The sequence below is a fragment of the Sciurus vulgaris genome, assembly GCF_902686455.1.
Source record: "Sciurus vulgaris genome assembly, chromosome: 1".
Lineage (NCBI taxonomy): Eukaryota > Metazoa > Chordata > Mammalia > Rodentia > Sciuridae > Sciurus > Sciurus vulgaris.
Genome location: NC_136461.1, coordinates 172,514,499 through 172,532,217, shown reverse-complemented (window position 1 = coordinate 172,532,217; position 17,719 = coordinate 172,514,499). Strand labels below are relative to the sequence as shown.

At 43.5% G+C, this 17,719-nt stretch overlaps 1 protein-coding gene across 1 annotated transcript in view; it reads left to right on the top strand.

Annotated features, from left to right (window-relative positions):
- Positions 1-3,542, top strand: part of NIPAL2 (NIPA like domain containing 2) — a 78,253-nt gene extending 74,711 nt beyond the window's left edge. The window contains exons 10-11 of the mRNA XM_079126369.1: positions 1,071-1,165; positions 2,533-3,542. Of these exons, the coding sequence (XP_078982495.1) occupies positions 1,071-1,165; positions 2,533-2,645 (208 nt within the window). The 3' untranslated portion in view covers positions 2,646-3,542. The remainder of the gene's footprint in view (positions 1-1,070; positions 1,166-2,532) is intronic.
- The last annotated feature ends 14,177 nt before the right edge of the window (positions 3,543-17,719 follow it).

The window sequence follows — 17,719 nt, the reverse complement described above, 5'->3', positions numbered from 1 at the left end:
GATTTTTGGCATTGCACCTAAAGTATAGAAAATTGGAAAATAATGTAAGAAACACCAGTTCCCTTCACTCTTAAAAGAAACATATTTTTCAACTTAACACCCTACACAGGGCTTAGTGTCTTTGGTTTTTGATTTAGGTATCCCTCTGAGTCCTGAAGCTTTGGCGATTTTCAGTCCCAGCCAAATTCGAGATAAATCCACTGGTCTTCGTAGTTACTGCACAGCCTTTTACTACCGTACCAAACCTACCTCTCGCCTTTGGGAACCCCAAGATTAGATCTCAATTAGAGAACCAAGATGCTTCTAGGATCACCCAGAATAAAAGACCAAGACTGGAATAGATCCCTAGATTTGGACCTAGGAACATGAGGTTGGCCCATTCCTCTCTTGTGTTAGAGTGCCCAGCTTAACACCTCCTAGAGATTTGATGGACACCATCACTAGCATTACTGACAAACAGAGAGCAGAACCTTGACAAGATATGGACAACGTATAGAAGCTCCCATTGGCTTCAATTGGCAGTCCATTAATGCTTCCTCCTTCTCGAGCTGGTATTCAGCATGACCATTGTTATGCAAACTTGAGCCTAAACTATTTTCAGCATAGGAAACCATCTATCTTGAAAATTCAATTTCATAAGACATTTGGGCGAGGCCAAACTTCTGGGGTCTGGAAACTATGACTACTCTTATGGCCAAGGACAATGAGATTTCTTAGAAAATTAAAGAATAAATTGTTTTTGCACTTGTGTTTGCATGCCAGTAATGGGTCTGGGCATGCATGGATAGAAAACGAGACCTAGTGTCTACCCAAAGGGTTTAGAGACTGAATTAGCCTCCAGATGGTAAAAACCTGGGGCAGAGATGTTTTGGAAGCTGCCCAAGTCTTGGTTCTGGGTACAAATATTATTGGCTCCAACAATTAAGACAACTTCTAGGCAGCTTACCATGAGAAACAGGATAAACAAAACTGATGGAATTTATGTCATCATGTAGGATATGGAACTTGGTTATTTAATAGCATGAGCTGTTCCAGTGTTCCTGTGTTCTTTATTAATATTTTTCTTACAGGTGCTTTCTGTCATTCCTTGGTGTGTTTTTGGTCACAAGAAATCGAGAGAAGGAACATCTGCAACAGAGCTATATTGATTTTGGAAATATTCCTGGTAAAAAAAATATATATGTATATATATTCTCTCATTTATATTAGAAGCTTTTATCCTTATAAATTAACAATTTTGGACATTATTTTGGGGGTATTGAGTTAACATAAAACATAATTTTTACCCCCCCCAAAATACATTTAATGATGAAGCAAAAATGATGTTTTCAGTGTAAATGTTAATAATGATTTATGGGATGTCAGAACACTGGAGTTTAAAAATTGTGTTTTCTTGATCTGGGAGATTTGGGGATTTTTTTTTTTTTTTTTAATCTCTTTAAAGCGTAAAAGGATAGGGGAATGTGTGGGGAATGGCGACCAACAGCTTATCCCTGCCACTTGAGAGACTTTGGAGGTACAAATAAGGACTGAAGGTTAGACTGCTAAGGAACATCACTCCTGGAGGACACTGAGCTGGCCTTCGAACCATGAGCCAAGAGTGACATCATCACAGTCACCAGAACACAAGTGGCTTCTTCCCTTCCTCCTTCTCTCACGTCTAGATTCGGTCAACATGCATCCACTTTCCAGTTCTTATTCCCTCTGAGAAATAACTCTCCAGTCATCTAGACAACAGAAAAAAAAAAATCCAGAGCAAAGGAAGCAGCCACCCACACACTCACCACTTTGCTAGGGATTTGGGGTGACCTCTTCCCAGTTTGCTTCCCCTGATTTCCAGGAAGGAAGTGGAGAGATTTTCAGAACCTCCTCCACCATTCAGTTAGTAACATGCCTTTGAAGCAAAACCCACTAAAGCCTCGTCCCTAAGACTGAGAAATTATGGCCCTAGGAAATGAATTCCGTGTTCTCTTTCACATGTGAGCCATCTAATCAGCCGAGAGCATTCTGTGCAAGAATAGGCATTTGTGGCAAGGGTGTGCATTAGAGACAACTTGGGAACCAACATGTGGTAGGAAGTCAACTTCAGTGAAAAATGAAGTTTACTTATTTTTAACTCTATTTTCCACTTCATAAAGCCCCATATATTGAGGCAGCTTTTGAAGCCTCAATTAAAGTCTGTTTTTCTGTGTTGTCATATACCTTAGACTAGACATAGAGAAAAAGACAAAGCCCTTGGGAGAAAGGTTTGGAGATGAGTGACTGTTTCACAGGAAGCTCCTGACTGGCCAACCTGACTTCCATGTCCAGTCAGGAGACAGCCCTCTCGCATGGAAGTGTGTGTCCACATACCCAGTGACATGGAATTCCTCGGGCCTTTCTTCCTTGACGTTATCTTTTCCATTTAGAGAGTGACCACATAGTACCGTTTTTAAAAGGGAATAAAATGTGGCCTAGACTGAAGAGAAATTATTAGGACTTTTTCTTCTGCAAGAACTCAAAAGATTTTTTTTATGATTATTATCTCCACAGGGAAACAAATGTTGGACAAAATACAACCAGATTCAAATGGCTTATCCTATGGAACCTTGCCTGATGGAAGTGACTCAACAAAGAGCCAAAGTGGAGAGAAGAAAGAGGTCTGAAGTGCCGAGAGGGACGGCTGTTGGCCTGTTATTTGATACCACCTTTTTAAAAAATTGCACATGTTCAATTTGTGTCAGCAGCTATTTCATGCTGACATGTGCTCACATTCGTTTCAGTCCTTCCCCACTGTGGACAATCAGAGCCTTCCTACGCTTTGACAGTCTAATGTTTTCATGGAATGTAATTTGAAGTGTTCCCCACACCCTGGAACTCTCCCTAGTGATCATCTAACCCGTTAGATCTTAATTAGAGACTGACTGCTCAGGCAGGAATGTCACACAAAAATGTGCATTCCCAATTTGGTCATAGAAGGCATAGGTTGCTTTTCCCATGTGGCAGTTGCTTGGCTTCAAAGAGACCCCTTAGCCCTGCAACCTCAGTCCTGAAAGACAGTTCTAGGGCACCTTTTATGAGCCTCCCGTAAAGAGCTCCCCTTTTCATTCCTGAACTAGAATGGCAACTCATCTTTTCTGAGAACTAACACTATTAAAATCCTCCTTTGAAAATAAAGGGCCTCTTTATAATGAGAATTTACAGGTGGCATTCTGCAATGGTACATACCAGAATTCAAAGACTGGGATGGTGGACTTTTTTAAGCCTAAAAGGAAAATTTAAAAAAATAGGACTGTGCTCATTTCCAAAACACATATACTAAAATTGGAACAGTACAGAGAAGATTAGCATGGCCCCTGGGCAGGGATGACAAGCAAATATGTGTAATATTAAGGGGAGAAAATGAATTAGGTCTAAATGTTCATTTATTTTTAGTAAAAATATAGAATGGTGGTATTTTCTTCAGCTATACGGTCCTATTATACTTGAATTGAAACTGAAGAAAAACTTCATATTCTATGCCTTTAATTGTTACAGATCTCATAATTTATCAGGTGGGTTTATGGTTTTTTTTTTTGCAAATTCTGCAGTATTTTATTTCTTTTAAGATATGAAGAGGAAAAATAAGTATTTACAGTCTACAAAAATCATTTCTTTTTTTATTTCTTTTTTTTTATTTAAACAAGGGTTTATGTTTTAACTTTCAACACAAGTCTCAAAAATCACATTTAGATTCAAAGTGATATTTGCATTATATGCCATTTCTTCTTCAAGTCATTGTCTCAAACCTAGTAGATTCTTCTAGAAGGGTTATGACCAAAGACCTGGGTTTCAGCCTTTTGGGGGAAGGAATTTAACCCAGGGGCAATTTACCACGGAGCCACATCCCCAGCCCTTTTTATTTTTTATTTTGAGACAAGATCTCACAAAGTGGCTGAGGCTGGCCTCAAACTTGTCATCCTCCTGGCTTAACCTCCCAAGCCGTTGTGCCTGGCTGGATTTCAGCCATTTGAATCTGCCCAGTAGTGCTCCTGTGTCCTTAATGGCTCTCTGCTGCTATTAATCCTGGGTCTACTGACATAGGTCTGCAGATTGACTCCATTGTAATATCTGTTGTTTATAACCTACCTAACATTTTTAAATGAGAAGAAAAGAGGAAGTCTTAATTATAATCAAATGATAAAGCCCTATCCTTAATGACATTTCAAAGCCTTCAGATCACTCCTGACCTGTCAGTCTGATATTGTTCCGGCCATTGGTCTCTCACTAGCGTAGGGGTTCAACTCAGAGCTCCTGAGATTGTGATCTTAACTGCTTCAGGTCTTTCAGTTTCGTTCTTCATCCTAACGTATACTCTTTCTTTTTTTTTAAGCTTAAGATATTGCCACTTGTTATTATAAAATAAAGTTCTGCTAAAATATAGAAATGGATCAAAAGGATATAAAACTAAACATAATTTCCTTATTCTAAAACGGATTTGTGTGAATAATTCCAGAAAATTTCTGTGCTAACCTATACTCTTGACTAGACTGGCCAAAATTAACCACAAAGGAGAGAGAGAGAGAGCTAAATCTATCAGCAATGTACAAAAAATAATCTCAAGTCCATGTCTGGCTTCTGAACTCCTGGTAACAATTTCTGCCATTGTGGGAAGTGTCCCATTGGTTCACATACAGCAGTCATCTAATTTATAGCATGTTACACTGAATGGGTACAGCATGTTGACACTGGGAGGCTCAGCTGAGAACTGTGTCTGAGGCCCTAAACTACAGATTTCCAGTGAATCTTGAAACTGGTTTCTAAGATTGGGAAACAAGTAGACTGAAAAGTTTTTCAGGAAGTAGGACTGCAGTTATAGCTAGAGTGCATAGTTTTGAATATTGTGGAATTTTGCAGACAAAAGCACAACACCATTATTTTACTGGCTGCCAACATTTGCATCTATTAAAAGTACCAAAAAAATGACATTGACTTATATAATCCAGCGATGCTTTAGAAATCCAGATTACATATGAAATACACTCAAATCTAATTTTGTTTTCCATATTGCTGCCCCAAAGTAAGGTGACTAGTAGGAATTTAAGTATACTGACTTGTAGGATTTTTAAAAAGTATTAGTGCATAACAACAATCAAAGCCAACCCAGTCCTTCTCTTGGCATTGTGAGTTGGGGACCTTTAGCCAACATTTGGCTCATTTGACTATTTGTCTAGACAAGTGATTGGCAAACTTTTTCAGTAGAGACTTAGAGAGTAAATATTTTGGGGTCTGTGTTGTCCATACGGTATCTATCCCAACTACTCAACTCTGCCATTGTAGCACAAAAGCATCCGCAGACAATATGTAAACATATGAGCATGGCTGAACTTTATTTACCAAAATACACCAATCCCTGAACTGTATTTGCCAACCCTTGATCTAGATTCTTCTACCCTTGCTATGCAACTTTTTCTATTTCTTGGGCATTGAAGATTTTAAAAAATAACATTTCATTGTTCATGATAAATCAGATACTATGGGAGTGTCTTGATAGTTACATTAGGGTCTTTTTGCTCATTTAAGAAATAAATGAGAGCAATGAGTTTACTCTTAGAGTTCAAATTTCTCACTTTGGAAAGCAGTGATTATTTTGTGAACACCACTCATTGTACTTGGAGAGCCTCTCCGATCCCACACCCCAAGTTGATATCTTTGTAAATTACCTCTCGTGTAGTGTAAACTAAAGCAGAGATCTTTACCATCTGATTGTTTTTCAGTTTAAATGTTTGTTTTCCCTATCACTCTAATACTTTCATTACCAGAATCCCTTGAAAACTAATACAAGAAAAATTTTCTCAGGCAGCAACTCAGAATGCATTCTTCATCCCCCTACAGACACACACACACACACACAGAGTCCTGGAGATTTCTTCTGTGGCAGAAAAAGAAAGAGAAGAGACAGATTTCACAGATGAGTGCAATTTCAGTGCTATTAAAGAGCCATGGTGGTAATGTGTAAGTCTGGCTCCAAAGGAAGCAGGTGCAATGGTGGACATGACTCAAATGGATAGAAATGTTGAGCCAAGTTCCTAAAGCCAAGAGTCCTCTTTGCACTCCTTGTTCCAGAGCACAGCGCATCCAGGAATGGTGACGGTACACACTCAGCAACTCTGAAGGCCGCCTCATGCCTGCCAATTTAACAGTGATTTAATGGACATAAATATAGCAGTTACTAAAATGAACCTTTCCAACACACTTCCAAACTGCTTTACGTAAACTCCGTTACTTTGGCTGGTTACTGAGCCAATCCTTGATCGGGGCAGCTGCAAAACTAATGCACGTGTTTGGCACCAGTGAATATGAGTTCTTTAGTGAGGTTGCTAGATAAACACCACACATTTTGAACTATTAGAACAAGATCCTAAAATTGAACCCAACATGATTGTGCGGGGAATTTCGAGGCTGCTTCTAATCATTAGACTCATCAACAATGGTCTGGCTCTTATTATGGCCATCTTGAAGTAAAAAAAGTAAAATAAAATAAAATTCCACACATACAGTTTCCATGCAAATATAGACCAGTCTTGGACTATTAAATATAGTATTTTAGCAATTGTGGTAAATGCAAGGAAGAGCCCTTCCCACCCAAGAATTCTTGAGTCTGTCCCCTTTCTCACCAGCCTCAGGGTACCACACAACATGCTGTCCCTGTGCCAGGAGAACAAATCAGTTACAGGAGCTGTGACCCAACCTAGGAGATGTTTTTTGCTAGAAAGGGAGGCAGCTCCTTCAGTGTGGATCCTTGTTGAGAGTTAATGAGTCCCAACCACAATGTAAAAGAGAAATATCAATCCCCATATCAAGTGTGGTGTTTCAGGGTACACCCAGCTGGGCCAGGCATTGCTGAGAGTTTCAGAGAGTTCCAGGCAAGATGCAAGATAGTCTTGGTGTTCCAGGAAAGAATCTCCTTCCCAGGGAGCTGGCAAGGGAGACCGGGAAGGAACCGGTCCGTTCCTGATGGGACCAGTTCACATGGACAAAAGCCACTTTGCACATTTGAGCTGTTGTTAGCCAGACGTGAGCCAGTCCTTCCAGCACGCATGCAACCTACTTCCAGAGCCTTTTCCCTCATGGTTCTAATTTGAAAACCAACCTCAGAAATTTTCTGAGGTTTGGGCTCTACTCGCTTTGTCCAAAGCGCCTCACCTAAACCTTCTAAACACATGCACGAACAAGGGGATGAATCAGCTCAAGAGCTCTTGATCCACAGACTCCCCGAGCTTAGGCTATTTGCCTGATTATAGACTACTCACCCAATGACCAAATGTCTCACACTTAGCAAATATTCATGGATTCATAACAGTCTTAGGCATTATTGATTACCTGCTGTTTTTAATGTAATGCATTTGGTTTGGGTTTTTGGTGTTAGAACCATTTCAGTTTTGCTTCTGCAAAGTTAAGCAGAAGGTACCGAGATTTCCCATACACTCCCTGTCCCCACGCTTGTGTAATCTCCCCCATTATCAATAGCCCCCATCAGAGTGGTAAATTTGTTACAATTGATGGATCTAGGTTGACACACCACTGTCACTCAAAGTCCCCGCTCCACGTTAGGGTTCACTCTTGCTGTTGTGCATTCTCTAGGTTTGGACAATGTACAATGACATGTGTCCATCATTACAGTACTCCTTGGTGTCCTGTGTGTCCATTTTTTCTCCTCCCAGCCCCAGATCTTTTTACTATCTTGCCCTTACCAGATGTTATATTGTTGGGATCATACAGTATAGTCTTTTTAGATGGGCTTCTTTCATTTGGTGATGTGCTCCTCACTTCCCCCATGACTTTTCACAGTTTGCTGGTTCTTTCTGCTTAGTGCTGAATAATATTCCATTGTCCAGATGTGCCACAAATTATTTATCCATTGTTCTACCAAAGGTCACCTTGGTTGCTTCCAAGTTCATGGTTATTAGGAATATAAAAAGTCTCAAACACGAAGACCAGCTTTTCAGGAGTTAGTCAGAGAAGCAATGGCTCATTTACTGCACACTTGCTGTGTGTAGGCACTGTGCTTTGTCCTTTATTATTCATTTAATCTTTATAATTTCTCTATCAGAGAGGTCCTTGTCTCCACTTTACATATTAGAAAACCAAGACAAGAGACAGGGCAGGGAATAGATTAGAGTAAGTCAAGAGAGGCACCTAAGGCACAACATTTGAGGAAGTTCATGAAAATCTTACATTCAGGTGATAAGAGTGAGTAGTTCCTTAAATCTTGTGATCTAGGCACCTCACTGTGTCCTGGACCTAGCAAGAGGGGCTAGGTGACGTGACCAGTGTCATTCAGCTGGCAAATAGCAGCTGGGATTTGAACTTGGGACATCTAACTCTTACCACTGGTGTCAAAGTACCTACAGTGCACAGCAGAATGTCACAAGGGCATGAAGAAAGGACAGGAGTTAAGAGATCAAGGTCACTTTAGGCTAGAAGACAGTCTTCAAAGGAATTGCAATTATAGTGGTTAAATGGTGGCCTCAAAATAGTACGTTCACCTTCTAACCTAAACCACAGGAACATGGCCTTATTTGGAAAAAGAGTCTTTGCAAAAGTAATGAAGTCTCCAGAGATGACATTGACCTGGACTACCTGGGTGACCCCTAAATCCAGTAAGTGTTCTTTTAAGAGAGAGAAGAGGGGAAGACCCAGACACACAGAGATGGTCCCATGAAGAAGGAGGAAGACACTAGAGTCATAAAGCCACAAGCCAAAGAATCCCTGCAGCCCCCAGAGACTGGAAGAAACAAGGAAGGATTCTTAGGAGACTTCAGAAGGAGTACTGCCCTACCAACACCTTGATCCTGGACTTTTGGCCTCCAGAAGAGAATAAATTCCTGTTTTTTTCATGTATCAAGTATGTGGTAATTTGTTATGGTGACCCTAGGAAATAAAAAGAGGGGTTGAGCTGGTCTTTGAAGCACAGGTAGAATTTAGATACAAGAGAAAGCCCTGTGAGCAAGGAAGAATTGGAGCAGCAAGCCTAGTGAACGCCTGACGTGCGGTCACATGGAGAGGAAGGTGGCTAGGTGAGACCAGAAAGATAGCTCAGAAGCCCCCGAGCAGCAGCTCTGGTATAGATCAAGAGTCTGGCTGAGATTGGGAAAATAAATTATGGCATTTACTTCATTTCTGGGGGTGCAAATGAACATCAGATCCTAATCAGTATCTTTTCAGAAACTCACCTATCAGTATTAAATGACATTTCCCTGTATCCTTAGTCTTCACTGTCAATATAAGATGGCATAATAAGTGTTCATGAAGTAAAGATCAAATTCAAAGTGTGCATTTGTGGTCCCTCACATCCTACCAAAAATGACCATGTATAGTTGGGCCTTGGGCTGAACAGGGACTTCTGGGATGGCCTTGGGAAACAGCTGTGCCCAGAGAAGAACGTGCTGCATCAATCAGAACTTGCTTTTCAGAACTTGAATCAGTAGGAGAGGGACAGTCAAGGAGTGAGGAGTGGATGGTAACTCTGGAAGTCTCCCTGGAGAGTTCTGAAGGTACGGGGTCAACAAAGGCCCTGTGCAACCAAGGGCATTGGTAAACGGAAGTTACAGGGAAGAGGGAAACATGAGAGCAAAAGAATCAAGAGCCAAACCTGTCAGCAGAGGAAGGAGAAGAACATGGCAAGAGAAGCAGAGACTGCGTGAAGGGGGCCAGCAGTACCACTGTGAGTGAGAGAGCCATCTGGAACACAGGACCTGTCTCCAGGAGGCACAGGTGTCTGCCATTCACCCCCAACTCAAGGACACACTTTCAGCAACCACCAAGCCCTCCTCTAGCTGGCCAACACACTACCCCTGCCCACCAAAAGGACCTGATGTTCACAGGGTTCACTGGGCCAGAAGATAGTAGTCACATGGGGTTGCAGGCATCAGAACAGGAAAGGACAAGCCCATGAGATGTGCTTCATGAAAAACCAGAGAACAGTCTTTCCAACTTCAGGGCAGAAATGCTCAATGGGAGTCCATGACAGGTAGGGAACCGTCTTCAGATAAGAGACAGGGAAAGGGGAGCCAAGAGAATGAACAGAAGTCTCAGCAGACCCTGGGCCTAGTCTCAAATGAGCATTCTAACTTCGTTACTTTTTAAAGATATAGTGATCCCAATGACCGGTCATTTAATGATGACTTAGGCATTGCCAAGAGAGAAAAGGAAGATAGAAAGGGACATTGAGTGAGCAGGAGACAGAATGGGAACCCATTTTTTATGTGGAAAGAAAGCTCGGTCACATAGGCAAGAAGAACCCAGTGCACAACAGCAAAGGAGACCTTTAAACACCTTATTCCTAAACTCGGTCCACCAGGGAGTGCAAATCTGAGTAGGTGGGTCTTACAGCAAAACCAGAGAAATGAACAAGGACAAGAGGAGGCTCCTCCAAGCCCTGCACAACCCCCAGGCTCTTGTCACCCCAAGCCAAGCTAGGAATTCCTGTGCCCAGTTAAGGCTTGGCCACTCTGCCTTCAGGAACTGGACGGGCACCCTCTGGAAGCCTGGCACTGTTGGCCATCTTCATTCCTCAGCATCAGACCTCAGGGTGGCAGCCTGGGACACTGCTGATACCCAGGACATGACAGAGCCAACCCCTCTTCCCAGCTGCTGATGGGAAAACAGGCTCCTGTGGAAGAGGATAGACATCTGTCACCAGGGCACGGGGCTGGCCTCGCTGGCCGTTCCACCAGCCCACTCTAAAGCAAACCACCTGTTTCCTGCTCGGGCTCAAGCCGGAGCCTTCCAAGGTCTCCGCAAAGAGGAAACACGTCCAAGCCACGGCTGAGGAATGATGGCCTTGGCACCGACTCCAGTGAGATTTGTTGTTCGCTAAGGAGTTTTGTGGAATCCAGACTCATTTTCCAATGAAACTAGGGAAAGTAAAGACGGCACCAAATAAAAATAGCTTCCCCGAGCTTCCTGTTTACTCCACTCCGCTGCTTCTCCACAGCCCAGGGGCTTCACTGGATGTCTGGGGACAAAGTCCCTCTGCAAAGACCCCTGAAAATGATGATTCTTTTTTCCTTTCACATTTCTATTTCCCTCCCTTTTGTTCCATGGAAGTTTATTTTGGGGGTCTTTTGGGGATTAATTGCCAAATCTCCCTTTTCTAGCCCCATTTAGAGGGACACAGGTTACTGGGTGCTGTCTGCCTCTGATGACCCCATTATCTCATTTATAAAGTTGAGTAACTATGTCTGGCCTGCTGGGTCACAAAAGGAAGAAGCTGGGGAACAGTAGGTGACACAGGGCTTGGAAAGAGGGGTCTGTGCCTGGCACCAAGACTCCACATTCTCCTTCAGAATAATGCACATGCATGAGAGATCAGAGTGAACAAAAAGTGACAGGCAAAGAGGTTCATCCAAAAGAAATGAGCAGGACTGCCCCAGACATCAGGCCTCACAACACACCTGTGGCTGTAAAGCCCTTTCCTAAAACCATCAGGACATCAAGCATGTTTGGGGAGAAGGTCTGACCAATGAACAAGACATTCCTTGGGTGGGCTGCTGGTGACAGGTCTTTGCTGCAAACTGGTATTTGGCCGCTTCGCACTACCCACGTGCTGAACATGTTCTCTTGGTCTAAAGGCAAACGGGAACAGTTCACTTTCCTCACTGATTCTTGCACCACAACAATAAAAGTTCATAATGGAAAAAACATTTATCCCATGGCCAGGGACACTCTAGGCAAGCAGAGTATTGGATCTACATTCTATCAACAGAAATTGCTGAGAGCAAACCAAAGCTTGTTAACTGATTTTTATGAATGATTGAAACAGCAAAGCAGATTTATTTAATTTTCATAATTTAAAAATTGACAATTGCATAAATATCTTTCTAAACCCATCAGGATGAAAACCATCCTGTTTTTGAGAAGAAGAGAAGTGGAATAAAGTCACAAAAAAAGTCAAACTAACATGGGAACTGTCCCTAGAGAAAGAAGCAGTGAAGTCTTAACCCCACTCTCTCAGATGTGATCTTATTTGTAAATAGGATCTTTAAAGAGGCTCTGATCCAGTATGGCTAGTGTCCTTACAGAAAGGAGAAGTTTGGACGTGCACCGAAGACCATGTGAAGACACAGGGAGCCTGCCATCAGTAAGTCAAGGGATGCCTATGGCCACCAGAAGCCTGCAGAGAGGTGAGGTACTGATTGTCCCCTGCAGCCCTCAGCAGGAACCAACCCCAATGACACCCTGATTTTGGACTTCTAGACTTCAGACCACAAGATGGTAAATTTCTGTTCTTAATTCCCCCAGACTGCGGTACTTTGTCACAGCGGATGAGGCAAATTAATACAAGGACTTTTGTGTTCTGTAGCTCCCAACAGCTATGATTCTGTGCTGTGTTTGGGGAATCTACTGTAGTGTATGTCTTACCGGGAAACAAAAATCCCCCAACCCCTTCCACTGCGAAAGTCAAAAAGGCAAGACTCCCTGTCCCCTGCCCTGGCAAACTGATGCTTTATCCCAGAACATAGAAACTGCAGCGTGGGCCATATAAAATGTATTCTTCAGCCACCAGCAGGGGTGACGACCAGTGTGCAATTATAATGGTACCTGTGGCACCACCCAGCATTTGCTAGAGGCCTGACCTTGGTCACAGGTCCAGCCATTCGATTTCACATGGTTCCTGCCCCTTTTCTATACCTAATCGTACAGGCTTTGCATTGATTCTGTGAACTTCCCAAAAAATAGTCAAATCACAGTCATCAACAGAGAGCTCAGCAGGACCAGCTTTCCACCCTCTGCTTAACCTCTGCCTCTGAACATCTAACCTCAGTACTATATGTCCAAAGCCAAACTCATCACCTTTATCCTCCCTCTTTTCTGCACATGCCCCCGCCACCACCTGACATTTGCTCGTGGTGCCTCTGTGCTCCCTGACCATCACGTAACAGGCAACACACAACCCACCTCCCCAGCATCTATTCACATTCCCCTCCTTCCCAGTCCTCCAGCCCTCGTCAGAGGATCTCCTTACCTCCCACCTGAAATACTCCCACTAGTGTGACCCATTGTCAACTCCCCAGATTCCTGTGCTCCCTGTGGGCTGGGGAAGCATCCTGGGTAGGAAAAGGCTAGGTCCTACCCCTCCCTGTGCCACCCACATTTATGCTGCACCCAGGCTGCCCTCCTGCCCTCCTGCTCTAATTACCCTACTGTCCTACTCTCTGTTGGAATATACCCAAACTGTAAAGCCCATCTCTAATATAGATGACAGTTTGGTATGGGGGGTGGGTACTGAGAATTGAACCCAGGGGTGCTTAACACTAAGCCACATCCCCAGCCCTTTTTATTTTTTTTACTTCGAGACAGGGACTTGCTAAGTTGCTGAGGCTGGCTTTGAACTTGCCATCCTTCTGCCTCAGCCTCCTCAGCTGCTGGGAATACAGGCATAAGCCACTGCACCCAGGACAGATGATGATCCTATCAGCCAAAGGAGCTCCCTCCTTCTTTCGAATCCCTCCCACATTTGAGGCTCCAACACTTAGTTCTTTCCACCTTGAATTACAGTAATCTGCGCGCTCATCTGGTTCCTGTTAAACGCAGTTGCTGCTGTTTGTGGATCAGCAAGTGGCTGGAACTCATCTCCACCTCCAATATCACCACCATCCTCCCTACCTGGATTATTGCTTTAGCTCCTAACTGGCCAACTGGTAGAAAAGTCCAAGAAAAAAGATCCATAGTGAGCTGACCTCCATCACCTCTCCATCCTAAAAACCAACATCTCCCTCCCTTGCTCTCTCTCCTCTCCAGCCCCACTGCCTCCTCCCTGTTCCTGGAAAGCATCAGGCCTCGGGGCTTTTGCACAGGCTGTGCTATCAAACTAAACCCCTCAACTTCTTTAAGTCTTGTCTCAAATATCACCTTCCCCAGGAGGCTTACCCTGACCCCCTTATTTGAAACCCATCCAACCTCTACGCAGCATCCTCAATCCCCATCACCTGCTTTTTGCCCTCTATCCATAGCACAGACTGGCTCCTGAAATACTGTATAATTATGTATTTATGATGGGTACAGTTCATTGTCTTCATCTCCACCCCACTTGCCACAAGGTCAGACTCTCAAGAACAGGGATCTCATCTCTTACACTCACTGATGTATTCCATTAACCTTGCACATGGAAGGTGCTCAATACAGGCATACCTCAGAGGTATTGTGGGTTTGGTTCCTGGCCACTGCAATAAAGTAAATGTCACAATAAAGTGATTAATCTGAGTCCCCCCCCCTTTGGTTTCCCAGTGCATACAAAAGTTCTATAGTTAACTAAGTGTACAATACCATAATGTCTAAAGAGCAATGTATATGACTTCATTAAAAATACTTTGTTTCTAAAAACTGTTAATGATCCTCTGAGCCTTTGGTGGGCCATCATCTTTTTGGTGGTGGAAGGTCTTGCCATGACGTGATCATGACTGATCAGGGTGGTTGGTGGCTGTTGAAGGTTGGGTAGTTGTAGCAAGTTCTTAAAAAACAGCAATGATGTGTACTGCATTGGTAGACTTTTCTTTCACAGGGGATTTTCTGTAGTACACAAGGCTGTTTGACAGCATCTTACCTGTAGTACAATTTCTTTCAAAGTTGAAGTCAATTCTCTCAAAACCTGATGCTGCTTTACCAACTAAGTTTATGGAATATTCAAGATCCTCGTTTACAGCATCTTCACTAGGATAGATTTTTGTCTCAAGAAACCACTTCCTTTGCTCATTCAGAAGAAACAGCTCTTCTCCCATCAAGGTTCATCATGAAATGCAGCAATTCAGTCACATCTTCAGGCACCACTTTTAATTCTAATCATCTTGCTATTTCCATCACATGTGTAATTACTTCCTCCACTGCAGTCTTGGACCACTCAGTCATTCATGAGGGTTGGGATCAAATTCCTTCAAACTCCTGTTAATGCTGATTTTTTTTAAAAAATATATTTAGTTGTAGGTGGACACAATACCCTTATTTTATTTGTATGTGGTGCTGAGGATCGAACCCAGGGCCTCACGCATGCCAGGTGAGCACTCTACAACTGAGCCACAACCCCAGCCCTGATTATTTTTTATACTGGAAATTGAGCCCAGGAGTGCTCTATCACTGAACTACATCCCCAGCGCCACCCCCCTTTTTTTTTTATTTTGAGACAGGGCCTCACTAAGTTGCTTAGGGTCTTGCTAAGTTGATTAGACTGACCTCCAACTTGTGATCCTCTTGCCTCAACCTCCTGATTTCCTGGGATTGTAGGTATGTGCCACCTTACCCAGAAATAAGATTTGACCTTCCATGAATCAAAAAATGTTTTTAGTAGCTTCTAGAATGATGAATCCTTTTCAGAAGGTTTTCAATTTACGTTGCCCAGATCCATCAAAGGAATCACTATCTATGGCAGCTATGACCTTACAAAATATTTTTTTCCTAAAACATAAGACCTAAAAGTCAAAATTACTCCTTAATCCATGGGCTGCAGAATGGCTGTTGTGCCAGCAGGCAAGAAAGCAACATTACTTTCATTGTGTACCTCCATCAGAGCTCTTGAGCGACCAGGTGCATCGTCAGCACGGTAATACTTTGAAAGGAAGCTTTTATGCTGAGCAGTAGGTCTCAACAGTGGACTTACAATATTCAGTAAACCATGTTGTAAACAGATGTGCTGTCATCCAGGCTTTGTTATTCCATTTATAGAGCACAGGCGGGATAGATTAAGTATAATTCTTAAGGGCCCTAGCATTTTTGGAATGGTAAATGAACATTGGCTTCAACTGAAATCACCAGCTGCACTAGCCCTGAACAGGAGAATCAGCCCATCCTTTGAAACTCTGGAGCCAGGCACTGACTTCTCCTCTCTAGCTATGAAAGTCCAAGATGGCATCTTTTTCCAAGAGAAGGCTGTTTGTCTGCACTGAAAATCTGTCAGAGGTGGTGCAGCCAGCTTCATCGGCGATCTTAGCCCGACCTTCTGGGTAACTTGCTGCATCTTCCCCCCCAGCACTTGCTGCTTCTTTCCCTTGCACTTCTATGTTATAGGGACAGCTTCTTGCCCTCAATCTCAGGAACCAACCTCCACCAGCATCAAACTTTTCTTCTGCAGCTTCCTTACTTCTCTCAACCTTCCTAGAGTTGAAAGAGTTGAGGCCTTGCTCTGGATTCGGCTTTGGCTCACAGGACATTAGCATTTGTGTGTCCATTTTTAGTTTCCTTCAAGCACTTTTCCTTTGCTTTCCCAACTTGGCTAATCTTTGGTGGAAGAGGCTCAGCTTTTAGCCTGTCCGGGCTTTCCACACGTCTTCCTCACTAAGCTTAATCATTTCCAGCTTCTGATTTCAAGTGAAAGATGTGAAACTCTTCCTTTCACTTGCGCACTTAGAAGCTTACTGCAGGGCGATTAATTGGTCTAATTTTACTATCGCTGTGTCTCAGGGTATACTGCGGCTCAGGTGGGGGAGCGATGCAGGGGTGGGGGTCCGGTAGCCTGTGAGTAGAGCAGCCAGAATTCAAATGACAGTTTTGGACTAACTTCACCGTCTTCTGTGGGCAACATTCATGGCATCCCAGAATAATTACAACAGTAACATCAGAGATCACAGCTCACAGGTCATCACAGCAGATATAATAATGATGAAAAAGTTTGGAATATTTGCAAAAATTGCCAAAACGTGACAAAGACACGAAGTGAACCCATGCAGGATTGCCACGAGCCTTCAATTTATAAAAACACAGTATCTGAGAAGTGCAATAAAATGAGGTATGCTTGTAAATATTTGTTATATAAATGAACCTCTCTGATTTCTGTATACACGTAGTCATGACAGTCACTAGATTCCCAAATCATGCTCCCTTTTTTAAAAAGCATAACTGCCTGGTTGCTTGGCTGCTCTTCCCTATGCTGCCATGGAAACCAACAGCCCGGGGACAGGTTGCTTTTCATCAAGTCAGGCAATGTATACCACACCCCACAGAACACAGGACGCATACCGGTGCCCCCTGCAGCCCAAGGGCAGGAGGCACCAGACAGTCAGCTGAAGCATTGGGGTGCAATAGCCCAAGGACCAGCACTCCTTTCTGCTCAGTTGGCCTCGGGATCTCCCCAGGAGCCTCTCACGGTGAGCAGCAGAGGCCCACAGGAGATCCGCCCCCTGCCATACATTTGCCCACACAGACCACACATTCTGTTCTCAGGAGACTCTCAAGTCAAAATGTTCCCAGTGCCTCCCACGTGCATTTCTTTCTCTATCACCAATAATAGCCGGCATTTATGGAGTACCTACTACGAAGGAGGCACTTCACGTACATCTTCACCAGTCCTGGTAGCACTGCAGTCAGCTATCATCCCCCCTTTCACAGTCAAGGAAACGGAGGCCCAAGGAGACAGAAAGCCTTGCCTTGGGTCAAAGAGCGACCCTGCAGGGGAGGTGGGTTTGCATCCAGCTACCCAAGGGTGACCTGGCCACAGGCTGCGGAGCTCCACGGAATCTGCTACTCTGCATCTCCTGGCAATTGTCTCTGCCCCTCCCTGGGCCTGGAGAAGGAGGGAGAGGGAAGGCAAAGGAGGGCAGACATCTCAGAAATCCTGGAGTGTGCACTTCATAGGCATGCACACGCGTGTGCACACCTACACACCTGATCAACCATGAGCCACAGGAACATTGTAACACTGGAGTTGATCTCTGAAGGAGGCTGAGCTCTGAGCTGTCTCTGGAGATCTTTAAAAAATAATAAGTAAAAG